This window comes from Propithecus coquereli, unplaced genomic scaffold (genome assembly GCF_000956105.1).
Source record: "Propithecus coquereli isolate 6110/MARCELLA unplaced genomic scaffold, Pcoq_1.0 Scaffold210, whole genome shotgun sequence".
NCBI classification, from domain to species: domain Eukaryota; kingdom Metazoa; phylum Chordata; class Mammalia; order Primates; family Indriidae; genus Propithecus; species Propithecus coquereli.
This window is the reverse complement of record NW_012146079.1, coordinates 6,530,483-6,542,470: the sequence shown is the minus strand read 5'-3', so window position 1 is coordinate 6,542,470 and position 11,988 is coordinate 6,530,483. Positions and strand designations below refer to the sequence as shown.

The following is an 11,988-nucleotide window of genomic DNA, read 5'->3' as shown; positions in this document are numbered from 1 at the left end:
GCGGAAGTCCTGGGTATTTCTTGGCCACCCCCCACCAGCCCCAGACAGGCCTGAGGTCCTGGGAAGGGATGACCAGAAATGTCCTCCAAGGAATGACCCTCTCCTCACCCTCTCTGAAGAAGGACCAGGGCCCCAGCCACCCTTGGTCTAACCTGGCCCCCACCGTACCTGGTGGAAGCTCGGAAGCGAAGGGCAGCAGTCCTCAGCAGGCGAGCACTCGCCCCAGCCAGGTCGGCCCCACGCACCAAGGCATAAGCCAGGGCCTGGCAGCGAGTAGGTCCTCAGTAAACTTATGTTGGTGGATTTAGGCCTGGGAAGGGGGTGGTCTTGCTGGGGATGGAGAGGACAATGTGGGGAATAGTCTCTTGTCATTTAGGATGGCTTGCCAGCAGGCCCAGTACAGAGAGGACAGGATTTGGCATCAGACGTGGATTTGAATCCTGCCACCGCTTCCTACCTAATTAAAATTTGAGCAGCTTATTTCATTTTTTAAAAGCTTTACAGAGTATGATTTACATACCACAAAATTCACTGACTCTAAGTGTACAATTCAATGACCATATATGTAGAGTTTTGCAGCCAGCACTGTGATCTTATTTTCAATCATTTCCATCACTCCAAACAGAAACCCTGTGCTCCTCCCATTCCTACCACAGCCCTGGCAACCACTATTTCTGTCCTATAGATTGGCATTTTCTGGACATTTCATGCAAATGGAGTCACATAATATGTGGCCTTTTGTGACTGGCCTCTCTCAGCACGTGTCAGTACTCGCGTCCTTCCTACTGCTGAATAACATTCCGTCGTGTGAGACGAGGCATTGCTATCCATTCACCAGCTGGAGGACTTTCGGGTTGTTTCTGCCCTTTGGCTCTCTTACTAAAGCTGCCATGAACATTCGCGTGCTAGTTTTTGTGTGGACATGTGTTTTTATTTCTCTTAGGTATACACCTTGGAGGAGAAGTGGGCCATGCGGCAACTCTATGTTCAATCTTTGGAGGAACTGCCGGACTGTTTTCCAAAGTGGCTGCACTGTTTTACAACCCCACCAATACGTGAGGGTTCTAATTTCTCCACATCCTGTGGACATTTGTTACTTTTTTTTTTTTTTTTTTTGAGACAGGGTCTCATTCTGTTGCTGGGGCTAAGTGCAACAGCATCATCATAGCTCACTGCAGCCTCAAACTCCTGAGCTCAAGTGATCCTCCTGCCTCAGCCTCCCAAGTAGCTGGGACTACAGTCATGAGCTATTACACTTGGCCTGTTAATTTTTTAAAACCAAAGTCTTTCAAACTGAAGAGACTCAAGAGAAGAAAAAAAAAAGTCTTACTAGTGGGTGTGAAGTGGTATCTCATTGGGTTTTGATTTACATTTCCCTAATAGCTAATGACATTGAGCATATTTTCACATGGTGAAATGTCTATTCAAATATTTTGGGGCACTTATTTAACCTTTTTGAACCTTATCTATTCTTCTGGAGAAAAAAAAATTATACCCAGCTCCTAAGGCCATGATGAGATTGTGTGTAAAGTGTTTGCCAGGGGCCTGCCACATACGGAGGGCTTCAAATGAGTGTTTAGTTTCGTTGTACCTGTCGTGTGGGCCCACAGGAGTGAGCCTTCCCCACGGGCTCAGGTTTGGAGTCAGAGCCAGGGCTGCCCCGATCCGCACAGCAGAATGAGCAGGCACTCCTCCCTCCTCCGCAGGAGGGTGAGGGAAGAGCACCATTTGCAAGAAGGTCCATCGTGTTCCAGATGTTCTGTTGAGCAATTAATTCCACATTTTCTCATTTAATCCCCGCCAGAACCTTCTGAGGAAGCCTGACCTTCACGTTTATAAGGGATGAGACCTTGAGGTCAGAGATATTCAGTAACTTCTCTAAGGTTGCGTGGTGGAAAGTTGGGGGGGGGTGTCTAAGATTGAACTCAGCTGATGCTGATGCCATGCCTTTTCAATCCCAGCCCTGCAGCACAGGCCAGGAGCACCTGGGGACAAGCACACACCAGCCCACGAGGGGAAACTGCAGGCTCAGTCTAGTGGACAGCACCTCCAGCTGGCTTCCAGGAGGCCGGAGGGTTGGAGGCTAAGGACACAGACGGCCCCAGCGCTGATCTGCCACTGATCTGCCACACAACCGGGGTAAGCTGCATATCCCCTCTAGGCGTCGACATCTTCCAGAAAGGGAGGAAAACAGTAGCTCCTCCTTCAGAGGGCAGTTGTCCCCTGTGTGTCTGGCTGCGGCCCACACCCAACCCAGGCCACTTGGCTCCTCTCTGCCATGAGCCTGGGACCATCCTAGAGCACAAAGTCTTGGTCCTGACCCTGGGGTAGGGTTGGAGTTCTCAAGGCCAGGCCCCCCATGCCTCTCACCCCTACTTCTTGCCCTTGGACAGTGCTCTCCCACAGAAGTAGGGAGGACTGGTAACAGCCTTGAGTTCTCTAGTATGATTATTTAAGATTAAGAAAAGCAGGATATTAAAACATAACCTTTATTAAAGCAGCCAGACTTAGCAATGAACACCACTCTTTAAATGGTACACCTATGAAGCAGGAGTTAAACACAAGCGTAGTCTAATTCTGTACACCTTTGATTGTGACGATTAAGTTGCTCCCTTCTTTTCCATTTATCAATTCAGAGAAAAGCCCTTTTCATGTTTTCTCTCTCCCCCTTGCCTTGGCGTCAAAGCGATTCTGCTGTGGGCTCTAGTTGGAGGAGCCCAGTTGAAGGTCTTCCCCAGGCCTTCCCACCCCATCTGGGCTCTGACTGCAGTCCCTGCCCCTCCCTCCGACAACAGTGGAAGGTGTGCAGGGCTATGTCGGGCTTCCAACAATGACCTTCAGAACGTCTGACATGCCTCACAAAGCATCCAACATGGGACAGGAGAGGAAACTAGTGCTGCTTGCTTGGTCTGATCAGATTTAAGGAGGTTTTATCACAAGGATCGGAAAAAAAAAACTACTTGAGCCTGCCCTGTCCTCACACAGCTGGCTGGGGAGGGGCGACGGGGGCCAAGGCCCCTCAATCGAGGGCTCTGGATCACAGAGAGGAGGGTAGAGGCTGCCTTAGTCCTTCTTGCCTCCTGGGGCTGAGCTTCTTGTGAGGAGCTTCCCTGGGCTGAAGGGGGCCAGTGTGGAAACTGTGGGGGATTCCAGCTTTACTCTGTCCAGGAGGGTCTTCTTAAGGGCAGCTGGGGAGATCTTTTCTTGGTCAGCCATGGACTGCAGCTCTCTGCAGACAAAGCCCCAGAAGAGTGGAAGGAGGCAATAAGCCTTGGAGCCAGAGCTCTGGGAGTCTTCCCTACCCACATAACCCAGTTACGTGACTCCACCAAGCTAGAACTCCAAAATGAACATTCCCGCAAGCTTCTTGGAAGGACTGTTAAGTATGGGTTTGTCTATTTATCTCATTTGACCCAAGCTAGACGTAGAGCGCCAGGTGGTATCTGTGATCATATGGGGAGAGAATGTGGAAAGTGACATGGTTTGGAGTCATAGGCGTGAAGCTGAATCCTATGTCCATCACTTATTAGCTGTTTGACCTTGAGAAAATTGTCTCTGAACCTCAACTTCTCCATCTTTAAATCAAAGTTAATCCCAGCTATCAGAACAGCAGTGAGAATTAAGTGGAGTAAGGCCTGCAAACTCTTAGCTAAACCAAGTCTAGTAAGTCGTGGTTATTAACAGAGCACAGACTCCAGCACTGCTAACAGGACCAGACACAGGAGGTTCCGCAAGACAGCACCCAGCTCAGCCCAGAGGCCAGCTGGGACTGGTGAGCCTGGGGCAGAGGAGAGCAAGGCAGACTCACCGCGTTCGGATACAGGAGGCCTCAACCGCATTCATGAGCAGAGAGCGGAAGCCCCCACTCTCTAGGAAGTGCAGGGCATGGATGGTGGCTCCCCCAGGGGAGCAGACATTGTCCTTGAGCTGGCCTGGATGCTGCTCCGAGTCCAGCAGCATCTTGGCAGCTCCCTAGGACAGGGAGGGCATGGTAGAAGAGGAACTTACTAGTGCACCTGGGGACAGGCTTCCCTCTGCCCACTCTACGGCCCAATCCCTATCTTGGATTCCCAACCAACCCCTGACCCAGCTCAGAGACCCACAGAACCCCCATCCCACACCCTGGTCCCAAACATGCAGGGGAAAGATACTGACCAGCAAGGCCTGAGCCCCCAGTCGGACTGCCAGGCGCCGCGGCAGGCCCATCTTCACCCCCCCATCAGCCAAGGCGTCCAGGGCCATGAACGCCTGTGGGGACACTCACTGAGCCCCAGGTAGCAGGCACTCAAGGGCCCTCCCTCAGGCTCTGCTCTTTCTGATGTCTGGAACTAGCTCCAAGGGTCAGCCTCCTCCACCAGCCAGCCATGCCCAAGAGGTGGGTGCCACCCCCAGCCCAAGCCTGCCTGCCTGCTCATCCTGCTGCTAGGTTTCCTGCAAGGCCAAGTGAGCACATGAGGGCCTCACGTAGGCAGGCCCGCTGCCGCTAAGCCCTGTGACGGCGTCGATCAGGTCCTCTTCCACCTCGGTGCAGAAGCCCACGCTGCTCATGAGCTGCTCCAGGAGCTGCCCATCCTCCACCAGGGCATGGGTGCCGGTGGCATACACTGTGGCGCCCTCCCGCACAACCACAGGCGTGTTGGTCATGCAGCGAATCACTTTGGGGGCTGGCTGGAATGCCATCAGCTTCTGTGGCAAGAGAGAGGGCTGAGTGAGTGGCCAGGCCACAGCTCCCACCAGCACCCACCCATTAGCTGCCACTCTCAGGCCACCCCTCCCCTCACACAAGGGGAATCGGCTGAGATGGGCACCTTCTCCACAGAGCTGATGGTGACACCGGCTGCACAGGAGACCACAATGTGCCTGGCTTGCACGTCAGCCCCAATCTCATCCAGGATGAAGGGGATGATGTGCGGCTTCACGGCCAGGAACAGGACGTCACTGTGCCTCACTGTCTCCTTGTTGCTTCGCGTCAGGTTCACGCCCATCTTCTGCAAGAAGAGACTCAGGGCTCACAGTGCTAGGGCAGCCTGGCTAAGCCCAGGCCTCCCAGGGAGCAGCTGAGCCCCTGCCAAGCCCACTCTGCCAGCTGCAGCCTGGAATTCTTTGCCCTGTTCCCTGACCCCGACTGACACAAAGTTTCCCACTGTGGCTACTGGGCAAGTAAGCACAGGCACCGGGCATGACAAGCTTCTCCATGGTAACCAAGAAGTGGCTGTCCCCTCTTGCCCACCAATCTTCTGGCACCCAAGGCCCCTCTCTGCCAGGTAAGGCGGCTCCATGGGGGGAAGTGGTGAAGGGAAAGGTGAAATGCTAGCACCCAGTGGCAGAAGCAGAGCTGAGTCAGGCCCTATCCCAACAACAGCCACTTTTTCATCAGACTGCACAGCTTCTGTGTGGTCCAGGGCCATCTCTCTAGAACTCCAAACTGAGAAGCAGGATCCTGTAGTGCTAGGGACATCAGCCCACAGTAGGCACAGACACTGCCTGTCACTGGCCTCATTAGCCATCCTCTCCCATACCACCCAGGTTGTGAGTGAAGATGGGATATTATGTTTTCTGGGAGAGTTGTTCTGGGAGAGCAGAACAACTAATTCACTGGATTCTTTCCCAACACGTTCATTCATGCCTCAGAATAATAGCAAAGTGGCTACTGTTGTAAAGGAGGAAACTGAGCCTCAAAGTGACTGAGTACTTTAAGGTCACACAACTAGTCAATAATGAAAAATGAGTATTTATTGGGTATCTACTATGGGCCAGGAGCTTTCCACGTATAATTACCACAGTTAATCCTCTAATCACTCCAGTGTCTGGATTTGACCCCAAGTCTGTCCACCTGGGTGCTCTTGTGACACTGAACTGCCCCAGAGAAGCGGGAAGGATTGTGATGTTCCTGGTGGGGAGTTCAGAGCTGGCCAAAGACCAGCACATGGCATCAGGGGCCAGCTGGGCTCAGTTCGTCTCACGTCATCCTTTTCCTGGGCCTCCACCCTCTTCCCCACACCCCTCTGCTCCACCTACCCTGAGCGCGGACACCGTGGGCAGGTCCATTTCTGGGGAGCTGGCCATTATCTTGTGAGCTGACAGGATGCCTACAGAAGACAGATAGAGCTTTTCAACGGAGGATGGTGGCCCGCCTCGCTCCCATGCTTTCCCTGGGAAAGCAGAATCAAAACCCACAGCCGCTCTAACAGTGCCAGTCTCCCTCCTCCTCCATCCTTTACGCGGGCATAAGACGAGCTTACATCTTAACCAGAATCTCCTCTCCCCCACCGGACGTAAATTCTCCTTTCATTCATTCATTCATTCATTCATTCATGCTGGCGGGGTGGAGGGCAGACCACAGACCAGGCCTAGGGACCGCCCGCGAACCCGTCTCCCGCCCCCACGCGCTTGCCTGCGGCCGTGAAGCCGCGCGCCAGCGCACAGGCCAGCTGGCCGGCGCCGATGAAGCCCACGCTCATGGTTCCCGGTTCACTTCTCCTGGCAGCCGCAAGAAACCGCTCAGCGCGGGCCCGGAGATACCACTAACAGACGGCGGACTGTGCTGGGGCCCGCCAACAGCGCGCCGAGGACCAGCAGTTCCGAGCGGCTTCCGGGCGGGGCCTGGAGGAACTCCCTCACACTGGACCCCGCGACCCTTCTCATCCGGCAGCATCCGGGCCGCAGACGGCGCCCTAGGCAACGTGGCCCCGCCCCGCCAGGGCGGCCAATCCAAAGCCAGGAGCTCCAGGCAGGCGCCATACGCCCGCCTCCTCCACTCCCGACTGGCAGGCGGAACCTTGGGCGCGAGTTCCGGAAGCCCCTACCTTCGCCTAGGTGAGCCCCGGAACCCCGCCGGCCCGGAACCTCCGACACCCACCCGAGCACCGAGGTCGCCGTCCCGGCCCCGGTCAGACTGATGCTATTTCTGGTGCTGGCGTCGGTTCAAATGGGATCGCGTAGAGGCGGCGAGGCCAGCCGCGTTTTATTTTCTTGAACTCGCATGGGTCACGGAGTTTGTTTTAACTAGATCGCAAGCAGGACCAGTTCCTCTGTTCAAGAAGCTAGAGGCTGTCTAAGGCCTGGCTAAAAGTATACTCAGGTCTCCGAATCTTCCAGACGCCCTATCCCTCTCGCCTCCTTGCTGCCGCTTGCTTTAAAAAGCTCCACAAATGTGATGTTTCCTTTTTCATCAGTAGTAAATGTAGTAAGGAGCCACAGGTAACCAGTGACAGAGAAAAGTACAGAGGAAGGAAGTGGCGTCCCTAGAGGAGTCAGAAGAGCCGAAGACCCCTAATTCCCCACGGTCTCTACTAGTTTTTCTGCAGCTCCTTCCATATAATTCACACCCCCACCCCCAAGCTGGGGTTCGCTTTCTTTGAGCTTCCCTGAACAAGTCCCCAGGGCCTCAGTGTCTGCACCCTTAAAAGTGAGGACCAAACATTTACTATTAAGCAAAATAATGCTATATTTCTATAACTGTTTTGATTAGAAAAATAGTACATGCATATGGAGGAAAATTTGGAAAATACGAAAGAAGCAAAAATGAGAAAGTCAAAATCACCCACAATCATACTTCCTAAGGATAGTTTCCTGCAGACATTTTTGGTGTATCCCTTACACTATTATTTTCTATGTGTATATACTTCACAGGCAATTATGTTTGATGCCTGTGAAGTTCCTTTGGGCTAAAGTTGAGGAGAGGAGAGGCCTGTAGTTTGAACCCAGCCATCCTTCAAGGAATAGTTGCAAGAATTAAGTGATATATGTGACATTGCCTAGCCCAGCTCCCAGGCTCATACCACTTGCTCAGAAACTGTAAGCTTGCTTGCCATACCACTGTCATACCTACCCATCCCCATCCCCGTCCCCATCCCCACTATTGTAGGGGTTAAAGTGCTTTCTAAAGAGGAGGCGTATGTGAATGATTGTTTACAATACTATTTTTGGAATGGGAGTCGTATGGGAAAATGTAAATATCATAAATCAAAGCCTAATCTAATTTAGTTATTAGAGTCTTCAGTGCCCCCTAGAAGTTGCAGGTCCTTTCTTCACATCATTATGTTGCCCTCATTCCCCATTATTGCTCCCTTCTCTCCTATGTAAAGAGTATTAGAAATTAAATACAGAGACAGAGTGAAACATCACTTTTATTTCTTCAGATTATCAATATTTAATTGTATTTGCTAAATTAAAAAAACACATCAATACTTGTGGTTTCTGGTGATAAATTCTCTACAACAGTGGGGGAAATAACCTAAATATGCACAGGCAAGGCTCAGTCTCTGGAAAGCGAGTACAGCTAGGTGCTGCCTGATCCCCAGGGCAATGAAGTCTTAGAGCTGAAGCCCAACTCCTTTTTAAGAGGAAATGGTGACTCAAAGCCTTCCGCATTTGTTTGAGGTCCCAGGGTATGACCCCATCAGATCCAGATACCAGGTGTCCTGGTTCCCTGTCCACTCCCCTCAGCCTGAAGCCCTTCACCCTCCCTCCTACCACCCTCTCAGGGGAACAGAGACCTAGGTATGTTCACAGAACTCCAGAATTGGTCAGTCTTCAGGGGAATGGGGATTCGTTTTTAGACATCCTCCCTGTGTAGGGCAAACAGGGAATTTTTGGTTTTGTTTTAATTCATCATGTAATAGAGTAAATTAGCTCTATTTTCCCAGTTCTCATCATAGGGTTTTTTTGTTCCATACCGAGTGAAGAATTTGCCAGAGAACAGAAACTCCCAGCTGACAGTCTGTCCATTGTTCAGCTGTCCCTCTAATAAGTAGGCCAGGAATTCCTACTGGAGCTGCATTATTTACTCATATAAGTGCTTGGGATGGGTGATGGACAAGGACAAAAATGGAAGAACACAGGGCAAAGGAAATGTAGGGGCACTAACATGGGACAGGGGTCACTTGCTAAGTATCAAATAAGACCTACATGGAGACCTGCTTTTATGCATGCTGTCTAGCAGAGGCCTCAGTGGCAGCACTGGGCGCCTACGGCTCAAGCCTCCTTGGCATGGGCGCCCCATCCGAGGCACAGCTGCACTTCTGCACCCTCATGTTGGGCAGGCTGACCACCTGGGGCCTGGTCCTGCCTCCCTCTTGGATGCTGACGATCACGGGCAGCGAGGCCATCTCCGACGCGATGCACTGCCGTGGCCCCAGAAACGGCCACTTGGAGGTCAGGGGATCCGGGGGCTGCTGGCAGGTGCCCACACACTCGTAGGCCAGGAAGCCCGGGGGCTCCAGGACCCAGTTCTCCGCCCACTTCATCCCCTGCAGGTCAATGTACATCTCCTGGCGACAGCAGCGGGTGCCCTTGGTCACTGGCGCCTCAGAATCACAATCACCCTGAGCTCTGTGTGGGCAAGGACAAGGTCAGAGGTCAGCTGGGAGCGCTGAGATCAGGGGCATCTGGGAGGGAGATTTATGATCTATCTCTCATTATGTTCAAAAAGCTGGATGTTTGTGATAGGGGATGAATGAATAAACATATACGAAACATAAATAATAAAGTGGCTACTGTTTATTAAAGGTCTCCCAATACTCCAGACACTGAACCAGGTATTTCACACGTGTTATCTCGGGTGATCTCGGCATTTCATCCTCACATGACCCTTCAGGGAGGTTCCAACGGTATCTCTGTTCCACCTGAGGACACCAAAACCCAAAGCTGTTCGGGGACACACCAAAGGACTGGCAACCAGTAGGAGGCAGAGCTAGATGGAAGCCAGGCTGTCTGACTCTGATGGCCTGTTCTTAGCCACTGTCCTATCCAGCCCCTTTCCGCTCCAGGGAGCTAACTTGTCCCATGAAAAGAGAATCACCAAGGCAGGAAGAAAGCTGTTCACCTTTAGTAACAGCTAAAGCTAATATTTTTCAAAGACTTAATAGTGGAGAAAGGTAAAGTGAATGAACATAGATGATTGTGATAAAGTGTATGATTCCATGACAACATGAAAATCCATTGAAAATATCAGAAGGTGTTTTTCAATAAAATATTTGCATAATAAGATTTCTACCATTAGAAACTGACATGTAGTGGGGAAGCAGTCTTCTCCTGGGGCGGCTGGCACTGCCTGCCAGACTCCGGAGACATGGGTCTGGACCACCCAGTCCACTCCTGCCCCACCGGCCCAGCGCGGAGCCTACCCGTAGTCCTCGAGGTCCAGGGCGTGCAGCTCCAGCTGGGGCTCCCCATGCCCGGCACCCGGCGTCCCCTGCCAGGCGAAGCGCACCAGCTTGTGGGCGCTGGAGGGCTGCGGGCCCGGGTGCTCCCTCTGCACCGACACCTGCAGCAGCAGCGGCTGCCGGGGCCGGCCCAGCTGCTGCCAGAAGTTCACGGCCTCGGTCACGTCGAAGGTCTTCCAGCCGCTCTCGTGGAGGGACACCAGCCTGAGACAGGACGCAGAGACAGAGCGCGCGTGAGGGGCGGGGACTGGGACGGACTGTCCTGAGGGCCCGCCCCGCCCTCCCACACCCCACCCCTGGCTGGGCCCAGCCACTCCCTCTCCTCTCCCCGCTACTGCACACACTAACCGCGACCCCCCACCTGGAGTCGATGAGGGAGGTGCGGTTGGAGCCATCGTCGCGGACGCGCAGCCACTCGATGGTGACCAGGGCCCGGGTGCTGCGCGGGGACAGCCTGTGCAGCGCGGCCTTGGGGACGGGCTCCTGGAAGAGCCGCAGCACGGCCTGCACCAGCTCGCTGTTGGGCGGCAGCCGCTGCTCCATGCCGAACACCAGCAGGTGCCTGTCGGCCTCGGACACCAGGAACCTGCCGGCCACCTCTGGGGACACCAGCAGGGTCAGCGGGGCCTCTCCGAACACCAGGGGACCTCTGAGAGTGGTGGGGCCACTGAGGTGGCAGCCAGGCCAGGAGAGACTGGCCCCTGTTAAAATCCCCCTTGGGTCTCGCTGTGGGTGCTGAGGAGGTGGCGCCCAGCCCCAGGGAGGTGAGAGGCTGCAATGGGATGCGGCCCCGTTGCATCCCTGACAGCCGAATATTAATCAGGTGTTGAACTTTATGCTTTCTAGCCGCAGTGACTGACTTCAACGATCGCAATGCTGGGAGACAGGTAGGACATAGTCATACCCCTGCTCTAGACGAGCACACGGTTGAGAGAGGATTTGAAAGCCATTTGCTGAAGGTGGGGCTCAGACCACAGTGGCCATGTGGAAACAGCCCCGGGAAGTGCTGACTGCACCGCAGCACTCCTAGGTCCTGCCAGGCCGGCCTCCCCCTCCTCTGCTCTCTCCCCTCTGCCCTGCTCTTTTCCCATGCCTTGGCCCCTCCCACCGCCCCTTGGACCCAAGGAGCCCACCACGGACTTCCCAGGACCGGGTGCAGCGGGCAGGGAGGGCCTCACCTCGGAAGTTCTGGCTGAACCTCTTCCCGCGGGAGCGGTCCCCGTGGCTGCGCTGCAGCAGGGCCACGTACTGGGCCCTCACGTGGGCAGGGATGGCCAGCCGCTCCACGTTGGCCCTGTCCAGGACGGGCGCCTCGCGGAGGTGCAGCCGCTGCAGCAGGCTGCCCAGGAGCTGCTCCTCGGTCACGGCCGCCCCGGGGCCAGCCAGGGGCAGCACCCAGAGTGCCCAGCAGAGCCACAGGGGGCACATGGCAGTGAAGAGCAGGGTGGGTGTGTCCCCTGAGGAGGCTCCAGGAGGGTGTCAGGCCCAGCTGGGTGTGCTGAGAGCCAGGGCTGGGCCAGCTTTATAGCAGGCCCTGGGCTGGCCTGGGGGTGGGAGGGGGCAGGGAGGGAGGTCACACCCCTCGGACCTCCTGGAAGCTCAGCAGCCAGACAGGTCCCTGAGCCCTGAGGAGGGGACTGTCTAGAAAGGGCAGGACTGTTTGGATGCCACACAGGCCTGGGGCCTCTGACTGTGCTGTCTGGAAGCTCAACAATATTTTTAGTGCCTGTTGGATTTTCCTGGCCTTACCTTAGTCCCATTATATGAAAAAGTGAGGCTATTCTGTGAAAAAGAGAGTCCCCTTAGCCAGCTGCTTAAATAT

The 11,988-nt window shown here is 54.2% G+C and overlaps 2 protein-coding genes across 3 annotated transcripts; both read right to left on the bottom strand.

Annotated features, from left to right (window-relative positions):
• Nucleotides 1-2,900: 2,900 nt before the first annotated feature.
• PYCR2 (pyrroline-5-carboxylate reductase family, member 2) lies at nt 2,901-6,627 on the bottom strand. The gene is made up of 7 exons (XM_012644399.1): nt 6,395-6,627; nt 6,019-6,089; nt 4,809-4,988; nt 4,465-4,686; nt 4,156-4,248; nt 3,809-3,972; nt 2,901-3,229 (listed from the first exon to the last, which is right to left on the bottom strand). Exons 1-7 carry the CDS (start codon nt 6,459-6,461, stop codon nt 3,064-3,066), a joined length of 963 nt encoding a protein of 320 aa, XP_012499853.1. The 5' UTR covers nt 6,462-6,627; the 3' UTR covers nt 2,901-3,063.
• A 2,320-nt stretch (nt 6,628-8,947) lies between these two features.
• LOC105810381 (left-right determination factor 2) lies at nt 8,948-11,663 on the bottom strand. Of its 2 annotated transcripts, XM_012644356.1 has the most exons (5): nt 11,345-11,594; nt 10,737-10,765; nt 10,528-10,634; nt 10,128-10,370; nt 8,970-9,333 (listed from the first exon to the last, which is right to left on the bottom strand). In XM_012644356.1, the coding sequence occupies exons 1-5, from the start codon at nt 11,592-11,594 to the stop codon at nt 8,970-8,972; spliced, it is 993 nt and encodes a 330-aa protein (XP_012499810.1). The 2 variants fall into 2 exon arrangements, with proteins under 2 accessions (XP_012499808.1, XP_012499810.1); XM_012644354.1 differs by having other exon boundaries at nt 8,948-9,333; nt 10,528-10,765; nt 11,345-11,663.
• Nucleotides 11,664-11,988: the final 325 nt, after the last annotated feature.

Excerpts from the sequence above, each read along its gene's own strand:
- LOC105810381 (XM_012644354.1), bottom strand. The coding sequence starts at position 11,594 with ATGTGCCCCCTGTGGCTCTGCTGGGCACTCTGGGTGCTGCCCCTGGCT. Across the intron at positions 10,766-11,344 it reads GTTCAGCCAGAACTTCCGAG|AGGTGGCCGGCAGGTTCCTG; the intron begins GTGAGGCCCTCC and ends TGGTGTCCCCAG. Across the intron at positions 9,334-10,127 it reads CTGGACCTCGAGGACTACGG|AGCTCAGGGTGATTGTGATT; the intron begins GTAGGCTCCGCG and ends TTGCCCACACAG.
- PYCR2 (XM_012644399.1), bottom strand. The coding sequence starts at position 6,461 with ATGAGCGTGGGCTTCATCGGCGCCGGCCAGCTGGCCTGTGCGCTGGCG. Across the intron at positions 3,973-4,155 it reads TGGGGGCTCAGGCCTTGCTG|GGAGCTGCCAAGATGCTGCT; the intron begins GTCAGTATCTTT and ends TCCCTGTCCTAG. Across the intron at positions 3,230-3,808 it reads GCCTCCTGTATCCGAACGCG|AGAGCTGCAGTCCATGGCTG; the intron begins GTGAGTCTGCCT and ends CTTTGTCTGCAG.